This window comes from Zootoca vivipara, chromosome 9 (assembly GCF_965207765.1).
Source record: "Zootoca vivipara chromosome 9, rZooViv2.hap1.1, whole genome shotgun sequence".
Classification (NCBI taxonomy): Eukaryota; Metazoa; Chordata; class Lepidosauria; order Squamata; family Lacertidae; genus Zootoca; species Zootoca vivipara.
In genome coordinates this window covers 43,186,787-43,209,270 of record NC_142592.1, presented here as the reverse complement: position 1 = coordinate 43,209,270, position 22,484 = coordinate 43,186,787, and the positions used below count along the sequence as shown (strand labels likewise).

Sequence of the window (22,484 nt, the reverse complement as noted above, 5' to 3'; positions counted from 1 at the left end):
TCACCAGACCCTTATATATAGTGAGAGGGTGGGGAGGGGTATTAACAGTCGCCAACAGGTTTACCACACCTATCAGCCCATCACTCATTCCCACCACCCTTCTGAGTAATACCCCTTCCCACCCTCCCACTATATATAAGGGTCTGGTGACTTCTGTTTCAGTGTAACTGAAGAAGTATGCAGGCTTAGTGTCAGTCAAATACTCTTAAGTAGCTTCTAAAAGCTCTGATGTCTACCTTGGCATTGATTCCTGCCTTGGTCCCACCACCACTGACACCTGTTTCCCCCTTCAGCCTACCCTTTCCCCCAGCTAGTGACAGTGGGTGGGTCTGGGAAGTCACCCACCATTTAAATTTTCCCACAGTGCACTGGGGCACCCAACACTCAAGGGCACTGTGGGAAATTAAAATAGCAAGTGGCTTGCCAGACACTGTCGTCAGCAAGCCCTCTATTGTGGTGGGTCCCTGAAACCAGCAGCCTGGTCTTGTGCTGAGCTTAACCTTTGGGTTTAAGATGGAGGCTTGGAGCTGAGATAATTTAGCTAGTGAAATGCAACCCATGTCGAATTTTGCGTGTATCTTCTATTTTTGTCACATTTATTCAACTTCATGGGAACCGAAAAACCTTGTTACGAGAAACTGTTGAAAAGGAAGGCCCTTATGAACACTGAGGGCCAATTAGTAGGCACAATGCAAAATTTTCAGAGAAAGCAACAGTACAGTTTGAATAAGCAACAGCAGACGGGCTCATTGTTACTGAATGTTGTTGCCAAGGGTGCTTTCTCTCATTAGGGCACTTCAGTCTTTATTTGGAGAAAACAATGAGAGAAACAGCAGATAAATTGGACAGGATCAGAATTTAAAAACCACAACACCAGCACTCTGACATATGCAGCAGGCAATATGTCCTTGGCTCTTTGCTTTTCTAAGGACCCGCAAACCTTACTGAAATAATTTGTTATTCATTTCATGCTTTGTTACATGTGCATTATGACTCCCCCCTAGAACTAAGGGGTTCACAAGTGGCCTCTACACAGGCGCTGACCTGGCCCAGATCTGCATAGATCCCTATACTTTTCACATTCGGAACTGCTTTATACATTACAAAATTCCTACACAGAAGGCCCATCCATTAATTAATGGGCAGTCCCATGTCAAATCATCACATTTAACAACATAGGCTTAAATATATAGCTCAGTCAGTAGAACATAAGACTTTTAATCTCAGGATTGTGGGTTTGAGCCCCGAGTTGGGCAAAAAGATTCCTGCGTTGCACAGGGTTGGATTTGATAACTCTCGTGGTCCCTTCCAGCACTACCTTTCTATGATTCGATAGGTTTCCCCCTGAATGCACATAGGCTGGGAAGCTGTGCCTGCCTATGGGATCTCAGTGTGTCTATAATTCACAGGGAAAGTGCAACACATTTAATTGTTACACATGATGAACTTCCTGCAGAGTACATGTTATTTCCATTGTGGGGGGGAAACAGAATGCTGAACAGCTGACTGAAATGCTTGGGGAGGGTCCATAGCTCAGTAGAAGCCCCAGATCTGCTCTGGAGGGTTAGGAGAAACCCCAGAACAGATTGGGGGCAAGGTGCGGGGCACACAGTGAGAAACCTGGGAGAGGAAGTCCCATTATGCAAGCAGGACAGGTTGCAGCCCATGTTCCCAAGTCCAGTCCTCTGACATCTCCAGTTAAAAAGATAAGGTCACAGGAGATGACAGAAAATAACTTTCTTTGACTGAGACCCTGGACAGCTGCTTCTAGTCAGAGCAGACATTCCTGGTCTTGATGGACAAGCAGTTTGGTATCTGGCAGCTTCCTGCAGTGAGTTGTTTTTGTTGTGTTTCATGCATTTTCTTACCGTATTATCGTGTTCCATTCTGACATCACTGTGAACCACTTGGGGCATGGTTTGCCCCGGGAAAGACGGCATACAAATAAACCAATAAGGCTGACTGCGTGATTTATACTGTATGCTGCTTTTCCACGGGAAAAAACTGTGGTGATGGTGATTGTTTATGATGATGATGGTGATAATAATAATTAGATGGACCTTGGTCTATGAGCAATGTTTTGTGAGAGAGGAGGCTGCTTTTGTTACTGCTGCTTCTAGGCACTCTTGGAGTTTTGCATAGCCCATAGTACTGTTGCCCTCTTTTCTTTGATCACAAGTAGAGATCAGGAAGCCTTGTGGGTAAAAGCAGCAATGAACTTGCTCACAGCATCAGTATCTTAGGACAACAGGGCCTGAAGTTCCTTCAGCCTATGATTTATTGCCACCTTCAATCAGGGACTGAAGTGGGTTGAAACGCATGTTAGCAACACCTGGCGAGATCAAGATGAGCGCACATAGTCTCACTTCTTTTTCATCCCCAGGCAAGCTAACATAGTTAACAATGGCAGGTTGGGCAGAGTTCACGCTTCCATAGAGAAGCTCAAAGCACTGCGAATGGCTCAAAATAAATAGCAAGAGGGGGGTATGAGAGAGATTCTTGGCTGTGTGGATTGCTCTGAGAAGTGGGAGGAGGAGGAGAAGGCACATTCCTTTCTTTTAGCTACAAAAGAATTCTACAAAGGAACAGAAATGAAGCTCCACTGGGCATTAATAACTTTAATGAGTTGCCAACATGATGCCCTTCAGCTATTGTTGGACTCCAGCTCCCATCACTTCCAGCCAGTGGTCAGGGGATGATGGGAGTTGTAGTCCACCAACATTTGGAAGGCACCATGTGGGCTACCCCTGCTTTAACTATCCTCCCATTCAAACGACAGCTTGCCTACCAGGCTTCCAAGGCTTCACTGCAAGTTTCAAGACAATTCAAGAGCTTGAATGCTCACAGTTTTTCCTTTTATACTTGGTCCAAGTTTTGCTTCCAGGACCTCCCTCTTGTTCTTTTAAGACATTCCACGTTCCAGTCTCCCTTGGTTGCTCCCTAACCCATTTATGTCCACACTGTAGCACAGAATGACTAGTGACTTCCCTACGGCAAGGCTTGAATGTAAGAGGTAGCATTAAAGAGGTGTGTTTGGAAGGGCCGGCGATCCATCCCCTTCATGCAGCTCTACTTCTCTTGTCTCGCAGCTCTGAGGATGTGTACTGCTGTCCTTTTAAGTCATTTATCAGGACTTCCTGGCTTTCTCCACTCTTCTTCACGCAGTCCTCCACCATGTCTAATATCTTCTGGAGCCGCCGGTCCAGTGCCTTCAAGTGAGGCTCCGCCAAGACTGGTGACAGGTGATCAGTGGCCAAGGACTCACGCATGACGTCACTCAAGCGATAAGGCTCCATAGCAAGCAGTTGGAGGCGCAAGAACGTTGACTTTTTTATACTGGATCCATTAACAGCAACAGGGGAAAATCAAGGAAGAGGAAGGACAACGTTTTTTTAAAAAACCCAGCCATGAGAAATGTCACATTGAGCATTTTCATTAGTATATGCACAGACTTGGGATATCAGAACCACATCAGAGGCAGGGGTGAGAGTGGGCAAGAAGTTATAGGGTCAGACTAACCACAAACATTATGGATTCCTGCCAAATAATTTCCTCCATATTTATCCCGAACCTGAAAGCAAGAGTATCATGCCATGAGTGTTTCAGGGTGGAGGAAATGCTGAGTCCGTTTTCATATCTGATGGAATTTTTGCTCAGTTGTTGCCCTAACATAAAAAGGCTCCTTGTTTTAACCACAAGCACTTGCATCTCCCTTCAGCTTCAGGAGGTGGTGGAAGTAGCTGAGTAGGCTTTCTCTGAGTTAGAGTGTGGGCATTTCAGTTGGCTTTTGGCAGAAATGAGCCTGCATCCTCAATTGCGCTGTGCTCCAGTGTATCTGCTGGGAACTAGCTTAGGCATGCATGCTTCAGATAGCTGAGATGAGAGCTAGTTCATAGAATTGTAGGCTTGGGAGAGAGGTCATCAAGTCCAATGGCCAGCCCCTCATGATTAACCAGGAGCAGTCAATCTGGTGGCCTTCAGGTGCTTTTGATTAATGACCAATGGCCAGGGATTATTGCAGCTGTAGTCCAAAACATATGGAAGGCTACCCCTGGCCTACACAATGTGCCACCAGCAGAGCACAGTGGTGGACAAGGTGCATGGGCTTATGTAGAGGAGGCAAATGGCCCACCCACACCCTTCCATGCCACTACAATCTGACCAGGGGAAAAATCCTTAACCTGAAAACTGAGATCAGTTTGGCCCACAGAACCAAAAAGATTACCCACCTCAAAATAATAAGACTTCCTCAATTATAACCCCTCCAAAGACAGATTATAAACAAGATGGGAGAAAACAATCCTTACATGCAACATTGCCGAAGTGGAACCAGAATGGACACTTCATCATGGGAGTGTCTCCCGAACCTGAGAAGAACAAAAGGCAGAGATGATTTCTCTATTTTTGGAAGATGCTAACATGTTAGACTCCGTTATCTTGCTCAGTAAATACTTCTTTTGATATTTTAAAGCCCAAATGTTGCAAATGGTGTTGCAAATGATGTAGATTAGGTGTGCTTGTGTAGCGTTGTATTCATGATCCTGTTGCAAAGTTTACTTCCCCTGCGGAATTAATATATTTTGGTGGATATTAGCATGGTGTAGAGCAGGAATGTGACCCGCCAAATGTTGCTGGACTATTAAGAGGCATCATCCTTGACCATCTGGCTACACTGGCTGGGGCTGATGCGAGCTGGAGTCCAACAAAAGATGGAGAACTACAACTTTCCTATCCCTGTGTAGAAACAGTTTTGTACTCTCTAGCTGTCATTTGCTATATTCAGGGTATCCTATAATTATATCAGGAAGGGACATTGGGAGGGAAGAGTAAATGGTATGGAAATGGGGAAATTGGAGGACAGCCAAACAACTTAATGTCTCCCCTCCCACATACTGAATTGAAATCAGTAAATATCTATACAATTTTAAGGATTTTCCTTTCTTTCAAGGTATAGAGAATTTTGTTCCTAAAAAACAACAACCCAATTCTGAAAGTATCACAAACTACAAGGCCATCTTCTCCAAAGCGTGTCAAGTTTGTACGTCCGCACCATACATTTAAAGCACATTTAAAGCTTGTGGCTTCCTGGGAACTTTAACAAGTCTTCTAAAGACAAATATCTTTGGGTCAGCTGGAAAGAGCTTTTGATTACATCGCCGCCGCGTTAAAACTGAGTTGCATTTCTTCATCAGAATATGTGGGTCTGTCATTAACATCAGCCATCGAGCACTTTCCAACAGGTCAAATCCAAGACATTTCACCACCTGTGGTGAGGAACAAGACAACATCGCTCCCCAATTCCATATACAAAAGCTGACTGGGCTTGCAATCAAATCTTGTGTCAACACTGGCGACTGGGCAGCATCCTTTGCCACATCTGAGAGCCAGTGTGGCATAGTGATTAGAGTTCTGGACTAGAATCTGGGAGACCCAGGTTCAAATCCTCATTCAGCCACGGAGCCCAGTGGGTATTAATCTTGGGCCAGTCATTGTCTCAGCCAAGCCTACCTCCTGGGGTTGGTTGGGTGATAAAATGGGGAGGAGGAAAGGCAGGATACAAACATCATAATAACGATATTCTGAAGACAGCAGGTTAACCTGGAAGGTACAGTGCAGGGCATGTGGCATAGTTCAGCCCTCTAACATCCCGCCACTTTCCCAGGGCTGCAGCACCGGCTGTCTGAGGTGGCTGCCTCACTCTGCCTTACAGTAGGACTGGCCCTGCCTGATATAATCAAATAATGGTTTGCTAAGAGGAGTTCACCATAAACCTGCCACAAGGCCACCTTATACTCTGGTTCTTGCCTGCTTTAGATCCTTGTCTTGTAAGTTCCTGCTTTCAAAGTTCACTCCCAGAAAAGCAGCTCACCTCAATTAACAGCCTGAAGTAGGAATACCCTAGCCCAGGCATCCCCAAACTTCGGCCCTCCAGATGTTTTGGACTACAATTCCCATCATCCCTGACCACTGGGCCTGTTAGCTAGGGATCATGGGAGCTGTAGGCCAAAACATCTGGAGGGCCACAGTTTGGGGATGCCTGCCCTAGCCCTTTCTTCAAAATGCAGATCATTGTAGGACAGACCTCAAAAGCTTCCCCTAGTCCCTCGCCCACACAGGGAAGTACGCTGCATTCTCACCCTCGGCCATTGTCCAGATGAAGGAAGAAAGTGTCATTCCCAAACTTGTCAAAGGTCTCATAGTGGTGGCGATCCATGTTTCCTACGCATGGAGACAAGAATTATAGAAGAGGAGGCAGACAGAAAAAATCAGAGGAGGAAGAAGAGGAAGAAGGTATTAGAGAAGTCCACCCTGAGAGGATCTTGGATATAAATTCCAAGACCAAATGAAGAAGAATGAAGAAGACAATATCAATTAGCAATTATCAGACAATATCCTTATTCCATGCTATTTGTCTAGAAAAATAGGTACCAAAACTCACCATGAACATTCCCTCATTCTCTTAGAATGGCAATGGTACCCACCTGAGAGATGCCAGAACGAGTTCCGGCAAGTTCCGGCTGAAAAAAAAAGCCCTGTGTTTTATTCAGGCAAACTAGAAAGGCTCAAACAGCCTGAGGTCATCAAAACTCTTCATCTGATGCTAATTAAAGAGAGAGTGGCTTCCAGGGAACTCTGGGAATTGTAGTTCTGTGAGAGGACTAGTGTTAATCTAACAGCTCTCAGCACCCTTAACAAACTACAGTTCCCAGGGTTCTTTAAGTGTAAGGCATGACTGTTTAGCCCAGTGTGCCTTACCTTTGTTTAGGATCACAGAGGAAGCCTATTCCCCCCTCCCCCCACCGAACTCTTGAACTATCCTCAGCAGAGAGATAAAATAAATAAATGAAATGAAATGCCCAGCTATTAATTGGTCAGTGGGTACAACCTGAAAGCCGTTAGATAGGGCAGAAGTAATTATGAAGTATTAAGTGGAGCAGAAGCGATCTCAAGGACAGAAATAACAAATCAGCCTAAGTTATTGGCGCCGATGACAAAAGGATGAAAGGAGGGGAATCCATCCAGTTTATGTAACTTGTCAAACCCTAGCCAAATGGTGGGCAAATCAGATTCAACACCCCCCCCCCCAAATAAAATGCTGTGAGTGGCACAGACGTAAGATGAACTGCCACTGGTATTATCAAATTGAGGAAAGAGAAAGAGTAGGGATGAGAACAACATAATACGCTTTATTTATTTAATTTATATCCTGCCTTTCCTCTAAAAGGAGCCCAGGGCAGCATATTGTAAATAGGGGGGGGGGAATCTTTAGAATATAAGGAATGTAGCTGATCAAGAACAGAGGCCATGTGCTCTTTAATTCTGAAGTTCCCAAGCTCTTTTCCACTGGGAAATCTAAGAAACTATTTTGTGCACCAGAAAATACCCACTTTACAGGCAAAAAAATCTGGCCATAAACAATACACTAAATGGTGGTGGTGGTGGCAGTAGCGGTGATTAATTAGTTCAAGTATTTATTTACCACTTTTCATTTTTTTAAAAAAATTACAAATTGGTTTGAAAGTAAATAAAATACAAGAGAAGAAAAGCAGGCAACCAACCCCCTTCAATCTTTTTTTTTTAAATGGGAGAATCAGCAGGCCTCGGCAGTCGCCACGGACAGTGTGTGGGGGGCATCGTGTTGGTCCCTTTATCCCAGTCCATCTCTGACTCCAGCAGCCCCCTCCCACCCCTGCCCCATCCCCACATTGTTCAGGAGGACCCCTGACCCTCTAAGAGAGGCTTTTGGGGAAGGGTGGAGGTAGCTTTGGGGAGAAGGAGGAGACCAAAAGCTTTTCCTTCATTAACTTCATGATCCAAGCCCTTCACTGACTCACTGTGACAAGTTTCCCTGGCAAATAACCTGCTTCATCCAATGTGCGAAATTGGATTGGAGGGGTTGGGTGGGAAGGTGGAAGGATATGGTCCCATGAAATGAGGTATGTCGGAGAATAAGGTGATGTCAAAAGACAGGCGAGAACTAAACAATGGGAAATGCAATTCAATCTGCTTAGCGGGTTGTGTTCTAGTCACGTATATTAACACAATGCACAGCCAGAGGTGCTTATTCCGGGGAATCTGGCTGGCAGGCAGATGTACGCAGACTGAGTTAATTTGTTTCTCAGGAACTCTCAGTGCTGCTGAGTTTCCATCGAGCCTAAGAATAAAAAGTAATGAGGCAAAGTCTCTCTATTAAAGGCTGAACTAAAGGACTGGAATGACACAACGGAAAGGGTTGTAGCAGTCAGAAACTGGGAGACAAAGGAAGCAGCTGAGACTTTTTGTCCATCTATCCCGGGATTGTCTGCTCTGAGGGGCATAAAGAAGGTCCCAGGTTCGAATCCTGGTGTGTCATGGTAGTACTGGGAGAAAGCCCTGTTTGAAATATTGGAGAGCTGCGACCAGTGGTCGGACTCTGTATAAGGCACCGTTCTGTGATCCTTTTTTTAAACTGCAGATCCCAAAGGGTTGAACTTGGGACCTTCTGCATGCAAAGCAGATGCTCTACCCCTAAGCTATGGTCCCGTCCCCAAATGCAGTGCAGCTCGCAGGAGGAAATGTACCCAAGCTCACCCATAAGGAAGTCAAGCACAGTCATGTCGATGAGGTTGAGGAGTCGGGATATGTTGTCATATGGTGCTGTCTGCCGTACCTCTGTGCAGTAATCATCATCTGACTCCCACCTTAGAAGAGATAGTCATGAAAGGTTATCATTAGTTGCATATGGTGGGGAGAAACCTTTAATTTAACTGTCTCCACCCTTCCTTATAGCTTCTCTAGCTCCCCCAGGTCATCACATCATTTGTCAACATATCCATCGCCCTGACAGGGCACAGATGCTAAGTGTGATTACATAAATTCTGTTTGAGGCTTTTCATGTACAGCTGCAGCGCTTTGAGACCACAAACAGCAGAGTCGGGGCCTCCTAAGTTGAATATGTAATGCAATTTTGTGGCACTGGCTTTTAGAGCGATGGCTCCGGAGCTTAAAACAAAAATAACTCAGGAGATGGTCTCCAACAGAAAACAGATCAGCATGTGTTCACCCCCTAACTAAGGGGGAGTTAATTCTTCCTGCTTGTACTGCTACTTTTCCAAACATTTACAATAAAGCAGTATAAAAAATAGTATTGTGTTTATGAAATAAATGCATAAGAAATGTTGTTGTTGTTGTATTTGTACGCATCTGACTCGGTGGCTCCAGCAACATAAAATCATAGAAATACCAGCATTTCATATTATCCCATGAGCACATTCCTTTCAGGAATTCCTGCTACCCTTCCTGTATATTGACAGAGCCGACCAGCCCTGAAGGAGCCACTGAACCAGTCTGCTGGTCGGTTTACTTCACCACCATAGAGCACAGCTACATTGTGCACACAAGAACGAGTTAGAAGTGATGGAGAAAAGGCAAGCTAAGAAGTGCTGGACAGATATGGGGAAGTGTGGTGGTGTCACCTAAATTGGAAGGTTGAGGGAATGTAGATTCAGCACCCCATGCAGACTCGTCAATGTCTAGGGCAGCCCTGGTTTAGGGACATATAGACATTGCTTCCTCAGTCTTTGGCTATCCTGGCTCATCAATTTCCTCCTTTGTTTGGCTCTCTTCATGCAGAACTTGCTTTTCACAATCTCTCTTTCTATACTGGTCCTCCCTCTGCACCTGAGCATACTTACTGAGCTTTCTTGGTTTTGGAATAAGAACGCCTCCAGGGACTTCTCCACGAACGCCGCTCGGCCAGTTCTTTGTCCGGCAGGAGGGCCGCCATCGAGCCCTCAAGCTGGTCAGGTTTGCCACACAAAGCATGTTCCGTGGAGCAATAGTAGGAGCACTCGCCAAAGAAGCAGACGTTGCCGGCTGGGTTGACCCACACAAAATGGAGGAAAGCAAAAGTCAGGGAATACCAACAGCTCGTCAACATGCCAACACACGTCTTGTGGGTGCAAAGCAACATAACAGGAGAGGAGAATAGCTTACATGGCTAGCACAGTCGGTCTACTCTACACCAAGGTTGAAGGACCTGTGGCCCTCTGGGGGATGTCGGCCTCTTCCCCTTCATCTGTCCCAGCCGGCATGGCCAGAGATCAGGGATGATGGGAGCTGCAACCCACCAACTTTTGGGGAGCAACAGGTTCCCCACACCTGTTCTACACAGTAGAGCTCATCTTATGAAGGAGGGATAAACAGGGGACAGTGTGCTCACCTGGGGAGATGAAGAAAGTCTTCAACAGTTTCCTGTCCGTTGTGATATCACGAATTTCTTTGGTTATATTCACCAAACGGCCAGAAACAGGGGGAATTCTTCGAAAATCCAGGATCCTCCCCAGAAATGAGCAAAATGGGAAAATGAAACAAATAACCAGATAAACACTCTAAACACAGACAACAATCCTACACAAATGCTCATTATCATAGAACATACAATCAGTTTGGAAAATAGCCCTGTCTTTTCTGCTTCGCACGAATACTTGTCTTGGACACTATCTTTAGTGTCAATTGCCTTGAGATGGTTGTTTAGAATTGATAAATCAATGATAATGATAATATTTGGCAGGAGTCTGCCGCACCCTACAGGACAGGAGAGTGCACCGTGCTGGACTCACCTGTCGAGGTGAAATGCTGCTATTTCTGCATTGTGCCGTTCAAAATCTGAGAAGTAAAAGAAATCTGCTGGAGTCTCCTGATCTCGGGTTTGCCTGGGGAGTGGGGGGGGGGGCAAGAAGAGATGGCGTGGGTTATCAGAGATGTTCACTGCCGAGTGTTGAACTGAAGCCCACACATCTTTTGCAACTCATAGTCACTCTGCACACTGCATACATCCCTTTTGTTGGGTGTTTATGATGATTTGTGCTCAAATTTACATCCATGATTCTGTTTTCAATACTTTTTGCACCAGCAATAGTTTCAGGGATGGACATACTACTCCGTTTCCAGTTGGTGCACGCCTTGTAATGTCTTGCTGAAATTCTGCAACTTTTTACACTTATACTACAAATGTTCTGGAGCAGTGTGTGTGTGTGTGTGTGTGTGTGTGTGCTGCTTTTGTTGCACTATACTAGTGCAACAGAGTCCCTTCAGACAGCAGTAATGCAATAATGTAGGGCAGGCATCCCCAAACTGCGGCCCTCCAGATGTTTTGGCCCACAACTCCCATGATCCCTAGCTAACAGGACCAGTGGTCAGGGATGATGGGAATTGTAGTCCAAAACATCTGGAGGGCCAAAGTTTGGGGATGCCTGATGTAGGGGAAGCATCACAGTACAACTAATAATGTGGAATCCTCTGTGGTCAGCCCAATATAAACCCACCATTAATGCACTGTTATTGTGTCAATATTGCAAGATACACCCATAAGGGGGGAAAAACCACCTGTCTGGAGAAGCCCTGAAATTTAAATCCTAGCTATGCAAACTAGGAGCGATTGAGGCAGAACTCTTGACACAGAAGTCTAGGGCCCATTTTAGTATAACGAGCAGGAAGCCCCCATCCCACCCAATAGTTGCCCTGGTTTTGAAGCAAGTGAAACAATACACGTTACTCATCTGAAGAAGGGCAAAGGGATGGAAGACTACGAGGTTCTCCAGTCTAAAACAGCCTAACTGCACCACTGGCCAAGGCTGAAACAACATGGCTGTGGCCTTAAATGAAAGGGGAGAGGAGTCCATTGAGAACAACATAGCACAACATTTCACATCTTTCACCACCAGAGGTCGCACCTCTCCATCAGAAACAAACCACAACATGGAGGGCTGAATTCGCCATTTACTGCGGGAGCTAAAACTGATCCAAGGTGATCGATGGTTCTCTGCCATTTCCACAGTATCGGCCTAGGTTTATGCTGCATCATTCTAAGGATGTTGTTGAACGATGGTCCACACAAATCCCATAATTAATTCTATAGAAACACCTCCTTTATGGTCCATCAAAACTGTTTGCTTTAACTATTAGCGAAGCAACAGTGGTGAATGCCAATGGCCAGGGAAGAACTGCACACCACCACCACCCCCAAGGTGGCAAGATCCCATATTTTCAGGAGATGGTATACAACGCTTCCATCGCTAGGTTAAAGGTAAAGGTAAAGGGACCCCTGACCATTAGGTTCAGCCGTGACCGACTCTGGGGTTGCGGCGCTCATCTCACTCTATTGACCAAGGGAGTCGGCGTACAGCTTCCAGGTCATGTGGCCAGCATGACAAAGCTGCTTCTGGCAAACCAGAGCAGCGCATGGAAACGCTGTTTACCCACGTCCCTATCGCTAGGTTAGGGCTACTGAAATCCCAGTTGCTTGGAAATGTGGTGTTACTAAGACCATTAAGTCCATAGTCTAAACTTGTGCCATTGCTGAAGAATCTGGGCAATGATGAAGGGAAAGCATCCATTTCAGCCAACAATACTTGGTAGTGTGCAGTGAGGTTATATTATTGTATTTGCAAACTGCCCTGGGATCCTCAGATGATGGGTGGTATTGGAATTTAATAAATGAAGAGTGTGAGGGGTGGCAGAGATGGTTCTCCAGGGTTGTGGCAATCAAAGGAGGAGCCTTCTCTACAGTTGCTCCAGAGGTTTATGTCCAAACACAGCCTTGCTTTTAGCTCTGTTTTGAGAACTGGCACCAAGGGGGTCCCCCTCACCCTCTTGCTACACAGAGGCTGCCTGGTAACTAATTAACTCAAAGTTTGGAAGGTTCCAAGCACAATCTGTTTTCCAGGTGGAGTCCATCGGCAGGTTACTGCCATGCATGAAAAAGAATTTGGACCCAGGATATTGGTACAGGGCTTCTAAAAGCATTGCTGGCCTTCCTTACTCACTTCATGGGTTTGAAGAGGGCTTGTCCATGGTTGGGGAAGGTCATGATCAGCTTCAGCTGCGTCCCTCCAGGCTTCTGGACTGAAATTACATTAAAAAGGAACAAGGCTCAAGTCGCCACCTTTCCCAGTTTTGAGAACGAGGAGGAAACAACCAGGCATTTAAATATTAACAGAGTCCGCTCTGGCGCTTAGCACTGAGGCAGAACATTCCGGAAAGCGGCTTATCCCCCTTCCCACAAGACTCTTGTCAGGATGGTTTAACAGGCTGGGTGTCAAACTGAGAGGGAGAAAAAAGTGGAGACTGAAAGAGTGAGGGGGGAACCAAGGCAATCAGGCAGGGTGAAGTGAGAAGAAAGCAAGTATGGGCAGTTCGAGGGACATGAATGTGGCACAGAATACCTGAGCTGACAATTGGCTGCCTGGCCAAATCTTCCATCGTGGCACGGCGAGCAGGGTCATGGCGGGCATACAGTTCATAGCGATTGATGCCAGTGTAGAACCGGAGCCAAGCAGGGTTGGCATTGTGTTTTGGAAGCTTCCCATGTGCCTTACTGCTGCTAGCCCTGCAGATCCAATACCCCCACAACACACAAAAACAATTGCATATATTATCATAGGCTAGTGAGCTCCGGAAGGTAACAGAGATCTGGCTACTGGGAAGCAAGAGGGAATGAACTTGCGCTGGACCAAAATTTTCTTATGCATCTTCATTAGTGAATGCGAGAATAGAATGATCAGGTTTCCCTCCATAGCACTAGAATGAACAGCATGCCTATTCAGGGCGTATCACAAGGTTTGCAAATGTACACACACAAAAACCCTTTAGGAAAAAGAGCCCAGGGTGGAGGAGGGAGAAAAGCGAGCCAATGAAGACCAAGTGTACTGGCTGACTGTTGTGATGTGAGGGGATGGACGGGAAGCCTCTGCTTGCTTTAATTGGAAAGCGGGCAGCCATGGCCCATCTAAAAATGTTGCAAAGAAGCTTGAGCCCCCATGTATAAGCTGTGTTTATCAAACGGCAGGCCAACATTCTGAGTCCAGCTGCCCTGAGAGATCAGAAAATGGCAACTAAGTGCTGGTAGGCACATGTGCTCTGTGGTGGAATTCGTTTTTTCCATATCTAAGGGCAATATCTCAGCCTAAGACCCTGAAGAGCCACAGTCATCAAAGGTTAGACAGGATGGCCTGTTGGTCTAACTCAATATAAAGCAACATGTATCCCTATATTAAGTAGTAACATAGAATCTCAGAGACTAACATATTTATTATTATTATTATTATTATTATTATTATTATTATTATTATTATTCAGGGTTTCTGGTATAGCTTTATTGTAAACTTTGAAGTATAATAACCTAGTCAGAAGACCTCTAGGTGTTGCATTTTCTCTCTCTCTTTTTTCCGCCTTCAACTCGCCTTGCTCTTTTGTTATTATTTGCTGGTATGTTGGTCTATCTTTAACCATATTCATTTTTTCTACTCCTATTACTTCAAGGGGTGAAACCCACCAGGGTGTTTTTGGTTCCAGAAGCCACTTATAATTTGTCCAAACTTTATACAATGCTCCTCTAATTATATGATCTAGGAAATCCCTATTTACCGCTACTTTATTATATGCCAAATAAGAATGCCAATTAAATCGATTATTCCACCCCTCTAAATCCAAAATTTGTGTATTATTTAGCAGTGCCCAATCTTTGATCCAACCTAAACATGCTGCAAAATAATATAATTTCAAATCTCGTAGACCTGAGACTAACATATTTATTATGCCATATGCTTTGGTGGACTCAAGCCCACTTTGTCAGATCTGAGGAAGTGGGTTTGACTCCATGAATGCCATCCCTGAAGAGGATGCATACCAAATTGCGTGGGCCATCCAGCTGTCCCCCTATGAAAAAACGAGAGCCTCTCACCATTCATTGCTACTTCTCACAAACATCTTCACCTTCGGTCTGGTAGCAAACAGCTTGTCTTTCTTCGTCACTTTTGGGGTTGGGATCTTGTAGAGCGGGTGGTCGAAAAGCGCAGCCAGTTTGGACCTGCCTATCAATGTTGGTTTTTCTTGTGCTTCTTTTGGCTCCAAGTTGTGGCTTTGGAGGGGGCTGTTTCCCCTGCTACCTGCATGCGGGACACCTTCTGGCGAGTGAACCCCTTTCTCCAGGGAGCTGTTGCTGCCACTGAAGTCCTGGAGAATCCTCAGGTTTAACTTATTCTGGGCTGATAACGCGGGACTAGGTTGATCTTCTCCTTTGCGGGTACATCCACAAGAATCAAGGCCAGCGGAGAGGGTCAGATCCAACACCATGTGTACCAGGACAGCCAAAAGGAGGAGAAAACAGAGAATTGCTTTAAATTTCCTTTGGAACAGAGAAGGCAGGTGGTGCACCATCCTTGTGAAGTCCTGGATGTCAGCAGCACAAAAAGTATGACGAAGGTTCGCGTGTCAGTAAAAACAAATCCACAATTTGATCCCCACTCGAAAGGATGTAAAGGATGCTAAGGTATATTTCCAGCTTTGGGAATCCAAAGGAAAAAGTAGAAGCTCAATTTTTATTTTTAAAGAAGCAAAATAATACTTATAAAAAACAAAACCTCTTCACTTATGCTATGATAATCCTTACCAAGGCAAAATAAATAAGTAATTCTTGTATAAGGCTGCTTCTGCTAGGAATCATTCCGCTCATGTAGACGTCCTCAGCAGGAAAAGGGTAAAAAAGCAGGTTGCAGATGAATTTAATGATGTTGATAAGGGAAGAGCAAGTGGTGCCAAGGTTAACATGAACTAGTTAAACTCCAGATTGATAGCAGCAGATTGGTCAATGCCACAAATCTCTTCGAATTATGGCATTGCATCACAAACTCTTGTGGAACCCCCATCGTCCCAGCAGGCTCACATATTATTGATTCCCTCCTGTCACCTATAAACGTTGTCAGCTCTCCACCTACATAATTCATATGACTTCTTTCTTCATCCATTTTTAAAAGTTCGGCCTTCACTGAAAAGCTGCAGTGGCTCACCAACTGTCCACAAAAGAAAAGAAGAATTAAAACAAGTTTCTAGGATTCTCAGGAGCAATAGAAGCACTGCCCACTCCTTCCATATTCATTGTGGGGGGGGGGGTTGTGAAGGGAAATCAGATTTTTTGAGGGAATTGGCATAAAGTCCATGTGTTTTATGGAGCTCATGAAAATATTGATACGAGGCACCTAGATCTGAGCCCTTAGTTCCCCCTTTCCTCAAAGCACTCCATACATTATATTATAAATACTGCTAAGTCAAATAAACTTGAAGAATAACACCCGCACCCTTCAAAAAATAAAATTCAAGCTATTCTTTTATTAAGCCAACCATAATGCCGGAAAATAATGTGCAATATTTTGAGTTCTCTATAGCTCTTCAACGGGCTGGGTGGTAAACAGAGGGGGGAGGGGAAAAGTTGGCTGATGAAAGTTGCAGTGTCTGCATCTGGTCACAGAAATGTGAGAGAAGGCAGCACACACATTCACATGAGCCTCTGTTAGGTGCTATCCAGGTTTCAGGTTGCATAGCACCTGATAAATGCATCAGGTGCAGGCTCTAAGACTTCACCACCAGCCAACTTCCCCTCCCCATTTACATACCAGGGAGAACTCACAAGCTAGTACACCATTTTGGCTGGTCTAATAAAGGTATTGTCCTAATGCGGATACTGGGTTTTCGTTGCTGTTCTTGGGCCAAAGACACCTATATTCTCTCTCTCTTTCTTTTTTTGGTAAAATTACCTCTTGCTCTTCCTGCACAGTGGCTTAGGTGGTGTTCTCTCATTTTATCTTTGAAACAGCTCTGTAAAATACAAGGCTTCTCCAGATGATCTATTATTCATTCAGAATTCATCCTGATTTGCACAAAGCTTACACAGCTATGTGTGGCGTTTATTGAGCATTCAGCCCAATTTGCCTGCAGGATGTTAACACATCTTCTTGTCAACCATCCATCCATTCCGCACTTTTCAATGTGTTTCTCTGCCACTTTCCAAACGGCAAGAAGTCCTTTTCTCCTTTTAGTGGATTTGTAGCAATTGGCCAGCAGACCATTTTAATCCAGTTCAATTGCACAAACCTCAAGTTCTGGTGAGTGCTTGAATCTCTCCTGCAAAATAATGACAGCCCAGAGGCTCCCACGATGATTGCTCTGCCCAAGGTAACCTTTTTGAGCTTTCTAGCTGAATGATGGCACAGCACCTTTTAAATCTTTGGCCCCATCTGCCCTATACTTTAAAGCAGTATCATACTGGTTTAAACAGTCATGGCTTCCTCCAAAGGATCCTGGGAACTGCAGTTTGTTAAGTGTCATTAATTGTTAGGATAACACCTATTCGCTTCACAGAGAATAACTTTCTCATAGTGTCTTAATAATCAACCCCTTTTCATAGCTGCCAAGCTTTCCCTTTTCTCGCGAGGAAGCCTATTCAGCATAAGGTAATTTCCCTTAAAAAAAGGGAGAACTTGGCAGCTATGCCCCTTTTCCCCAAGGAGTTCTGGGAATTGTAGCTCTGCGAGGGGAATAGGAATCTCCTAAAAAAATCTCAGCTCCATTAACAAACCACAGAGCCCAGGATTCTTTGGGGAAAGCCACTGCTGTTAATAAAGTGGTATGATACTCCTTTAGATAGATATGTGGTGCAGACAGGGCCTTTTGTCTCAACAATTTTTACTAGGATACTAGGGGGAGAGATGTGATCATGCTCATACTCTCTGAAAATACATAGCCACCTCCTCACCAGCATACCATTCACGACACACAGCCACGCATTTACTATGGGACATTCACTTTGTCTCACACACAGAGAACAAATACTGTGAGCTGCAGAGAGAACGACGAGTTCTCGGCTTACTTATGTCCCATGGTGCGGCCGTTGCCTAGTAACTGTCTCCAGCTAACACTTTCAGTCGCCCCAGATTCTGACAACACCATATTTCTTTTTTCCCCTTTTCCCCTTGCACTGCAGTAATACCGAGGCGAGGACAAGCCAAATACGTTCTATAGCTCCCTTGAGGTGGAGAAATAGTCTTGCTTGTGCTCGTGTGTGAGGCTTGGGATGAACCGAGCTTTCCAGTCAAAAGGGCTGACCTAAAACCCCGCTTGAAGGACTGAGCTGTCTAAAAATGATGCCGGATGAAGGTGGCAGAGTGCCTTTAATGAAGGCATTTTTAAGGCAGGGGTAGGGTACATGGGTAGGGTCCTGCCAATCTAGCAGTTCGAAAGCACGTCAAAGTGCAAGTAGATAAATAGGTACTGCTCCAGCGGGAAGGTAAACGGTGTTTCCGTGTGCTGCTCTGGTTCGCCAGAAGTGGCTTATTCATGCTGGCCACATGACCTGGAAGCTGTATGCCGGCTCCCGCGGCCAACAGAGTGAGATGAGCGCCGCAACCCCAAAGTCGGTCATGACTGGACCTAATGGTCAGGGGTCCCTTTACCTTTACCCTTTAGGGTACGTGTGGCCCTCCAGATGTTGCAACATCTGCTTCCATCAGCCCCAACCAGCATGGCTGACAGATCCAGTGACATCTGGAGATTCAAAAGCCCCCACCTCCCTTTTAAGGGCTCTTTGTCAAACCCAAGTGGCTCAGGTGATTTTAGCACATTATGTGCTGGCCCAGTAAAGTAACCTACTGTCAAGAAAAACTCTCTCTCTGTATGTATAGTGCCATGCCCAAGTCCTGACTGGAAGCCGCATCCTTGTCTCTAGTCCCCAATCCATGATCCTTGGTTCTGTCAGTGGGAAAGATTCTGCATGAGCTCAAATACACACATCATTATAGCCCAGGTTTCAAGGGAAGAGGGCATGGAGATCTAGTACTGAAAACTGGTTCTGAGGTGGACAGTTAAACCTGGCCTCACATTAAATGCTGAAGGAAGTGAGACATTCAATCCCAAACATGTTGCCACTGGAACATGCTTGATGAGCTGATACAGGCCGCTGTTATCCCATACAAGTGATTAAACCAAGATTTGGGCAAAGGCCAGCCCTTGGCCAGACATTCAGTTTGGGTGGTGTTTTTGGCTAAAACTGAGCTGAGAAACCAACAACATATGTATGCTGTGGGACATTGCTTCTGGACAAACAACATATGAACCAGGCATCAAAAGTATTACAAATACAGTATAATAAGTTCTTAGCATTGCTAATAAAGCATAGCAACACATTAACTTCTCAAGTAGCTATGAACCAAAGACTCTTGCCATCTGCTAGCTATGTTTTCACACTTCTGGTGTGATGTAAAAACAGAAGGGGGTGGGAATGTGCAGGGTTTAAATGTGCACATAGTCATGCTTGTGCATTTTAAACTATGAAAGTTATTTTTTGTTTCTTTAAATAAAGCACATTTGGTGGCTTATGTGAAAGAGCCTACAGATCTTGGGCTGTTTTCACATCGGGCGCTCACATTACAAAGTGTCTGCGAGCATTTCTCCAACTTTGTGCCACATGTAAATGCTATTTATACAGAAGAGAAATTGAAAGTATCACCTGGTGCAGGCATGTTTAAAACAATTTTGTGCACAAAATGAATCAGGCCTTGCGTGACAATGTCTGAGAGACAGACAGGCAACCTGTAGTTTTTCCTTGCTGTTACAATTTTACTGTATTTTAAGAGTTTGTTACATTTGTCCTGCGCTCTCATTTTGAATCGCTTTGGGGTCTCTTATATGGAAAAAAACAGCATTCTTTATAGACAAATAAAAATAATCACTGTTTCTCTATATGAGGGTAGGGAACCTTCGGCATGGGTTCCAATTTGGCCAGTGAAGCCATTTGGGGGGACTCGACTGGACTGCATCACTAAATCCTGCAGAGAGCAGAGCTGAAGTCACCACCTATCAGCTGATGAGCAGAGTTCAACTCTCCTGCACCGGCTGTGCAACCAACTTCCAGCAGCCAATCCCTGCAGATAGCAGCTTTGCAAGTCCTGTGCATGGTGCTTTTGCCAGGGCTGGCAAAATCTCAAGTGCCGGAAAACTAGCTGGCTGCCAGGTGCTTGGAAAGCATTGTGCAAAGGACTTTGACAGGTGGGTGACACAAGGCATCTGTCAATGATCTGGTGTCATAATGATGCCACATGACTGACAGGTGGGTTGAATGGTGTGGTCTACCCACTATGTCATACAGCCAGACCCCTGAAGGGAGCTGCCAGCTATCTTCTCTTACTTCAAATAATAATAATAATAATAATAATAATAATGATAGAACATTGGGGGGGAATGATGAGATCCCATGTAGTTGATAGGTTAATTATTGCCTTCAAATGTTAGCCTGATGGCCCAATGATCCATCTTGGAGGAGACTGGTTTTGTGCGACAGAAGGAAAAACTAAGCAGGAATGAATCTTGCGACCCTCTGGCTTTGCGTCACTTCATTGCCGGCAATATAAACTGGAAGATTTTTCATCGTTGGGTTTGAGTCTTGCAGTGAAATGACAGAGAATCAAAGCCAGCCCTTCACACCAGGCAATCTGTCAATGTGCTTTGTTGCCATGACACCACTGCAGAGCAACACTCAAAATTCTCGCCTCTTATTCCTTGACGACAATGCATTAGTCACATTGTTGCAGTTGCACAGTCACTCCTATTGCTACCATTGGATAGCTCAATGACAGAACATCATGGTCGCATGGCTCCCTCAGTGGGAAAGCAAGTCACAGTGGTTCTCAGCTTTAAAATGCCATGCTAGAGCATTGGGGCCTAGCACTCAAATGACATGGGTGTTTTACAGCAGTAAATATTACTCTCCAGTTGATCACTCCCACATCTATGACTCGTTGTAAACAGAGGGGATAAAAACCACCACCGTACGATATATCTCTTGTTATGCCCAATTAAGGAGAAATACATGTTAGATTTTGCAATAATGGAATTGTGGAGCTACTGCATAACAGCACTGTCAAAATTTCGGAATGAAGGCATTGATTATGTGTAACACAGAAGAGGTTTTATAAAGGTAAAGCACAATGAACTGTACTCCTGTTACCAAGGAAGAGAGCGAAAAAATCCCTCTTCTGCTGGAGTTCTGTAGCAGTGAGTTCAGACCAAAGAGCTGGGGATTGACTAAATTAGGCTGACCTTGCTTGCTTCATACAGGTCAAAGCTACAGCCACATGACCACTGGATACTGATAAGAGACAGGCAAAGCAGCCAACAGATTGTTTGCTGAGATAAGCCCCCACGTTAGCAGTTTGATTTCTATAGGTCAGCCTGACACTTGGTTGGGTCATCAAGACCAACATATGAATGTGTGTGTGTATGTGTGTGCATGTTCAAATATGGACATTGTACTTATTTCTGTAATGTTATTAAAGAAACTATATCAATATGCATAGAATCTCATGCCCCGTATTTGCAAGAGAGATAAGTATATACCTTCTGCGATGCCATATTCTATCATCGAAGAATGATGTTCTCTCTCATATGCCCATGTAAATCTATGAAAAAGATCAGATGGCCTATTAAAATTAATGCTGAGCACTAAGAAAGAAGTTGATGAGTGAGGAAATATTAATGTGTTTCCTGGGGGTGGGGGAACTAGAGTCCCACTGATTTTAGTGGGATAATTCAATGGCAAGCCATCAGTGAATTACCCCTTAAGGAAGCTTTCAGGTGCACATTCCCATGGTGATGTCATATTGAATACTATGCATGTTTCTAGTTACAGGTAGGTAGCCGTGTTGGTCTGCCGTAGTCGAAAAAAAATAAAAAAAATCCTTCCAGTAGCACCTTAGAGAACAACTAAGTTTGTCATTGGTATGAGCTTTCGCATGCATGCACACGAAAGCTCATACCAATGATAAACTTTGTTGTTGTTGTTGTTTAGTCGTTTAGTCGTGTCCGACTCTTCGTGACCCCATGGACCAGAGCACGCCACGCACTCCCGTCTTCCACTGCCTCCCGCAGTTTGCTCAGACTCATGTTCGTAGCTTCGAGAACAGTGTCCAACCATCTCATCCTCTGTCATCCCCTTCTCCTTGTGCCCTCAATCTTTCCCAACATCAGGGTCTTTTCCAGGGAGTCTTCTCTTCTCATGAGCTGGCCAAAGTATTGGAGCCTCAGCTTCAGGATCTGTTCTTCCAATGAGCACTCAGGGCTGATTTCCTTCAGAATGGATAGGTTTGATCTTCTTGCAGTCCATGGGATTCTCAAGAGTCTCCTCCAGCACCATAATTCAAAAGCATCAATTCTTCGGCGATCAGCCTTCTTTATGGTCTAGCTCTCGTTTCCATATATCACTACTGGGAAAACCATAGCTTTAACTATACGGACCTTTGTCGGCAAGGTGATGTCTCTACTTTTTAAGATGCTGTCTAGGTTTGTCATTGCTTTTCTCCCAAGAAACAAGCGTCTTTTAATTTCATGACTGCTGTCACCATCTGCAGTGATCATGGAACCCAAGAAAGTAAAATCTCTCACTGCCTCCATTTCTTCCCCTTCTATTTGCCATAGGTGATGGGACCAGTGCCTATGATCTTAGTTTTTTTAATGTTGAGCTTCAGACCATATTTTGCGCTCTCCTCTTTCACCCTCATTAAAAGGTTCTTTAATTCCTCCTCACTTTCTGCCATCAAGGTTGTGTCATCAGCATATCTGAGGTTGTTGATATTTCTTCTGGCAATCTTAATTCCGGCTTGGGATTCATCCAGTCCAGC

General features: G+C 44.8%; 1 protein-coding gene across 1 annotated transcript; it reads right to left on the bottom strand.

Annotated features, from left to right (window-relative positions):
- Positions 1–596: 596 nt before the first annotated feature.
- LOC118091421 (extracellular serine/threonine protein kinase FAM20C-like) lies at positions 597–21,325 on the bottom strand. Its single transcript, XM_035128413.3, has 11 exons — positions 21,205–21,325; positions 14,723–15,830; positions 13,206–13,369; positions 12,807–12,885; positions 10,602–10,694; positions 10,202–10,317; positions 9,675–9,855; positions 8,572–8,681; positions 6,138–6,219; positions 4,308–4,367; positions 597–3,336 (listed from the first exon to the last, which is right to left on the bottom strand). Exons 2-11 carry the CDS (start codon positions 15,196–15,198, stop codon positions 3,060–3,062), a joined length of 1,638 nt encoding a protein of 545 aa, XP_034984304.3. The 5' UTR covers positions 15,199–15,830; positions 21,205–21,325; the 3' UTR covers positions 597–3,059.
- Between the last annotated feature and the right edge of the window lie 1,159 nt (positions 21,326–22,484).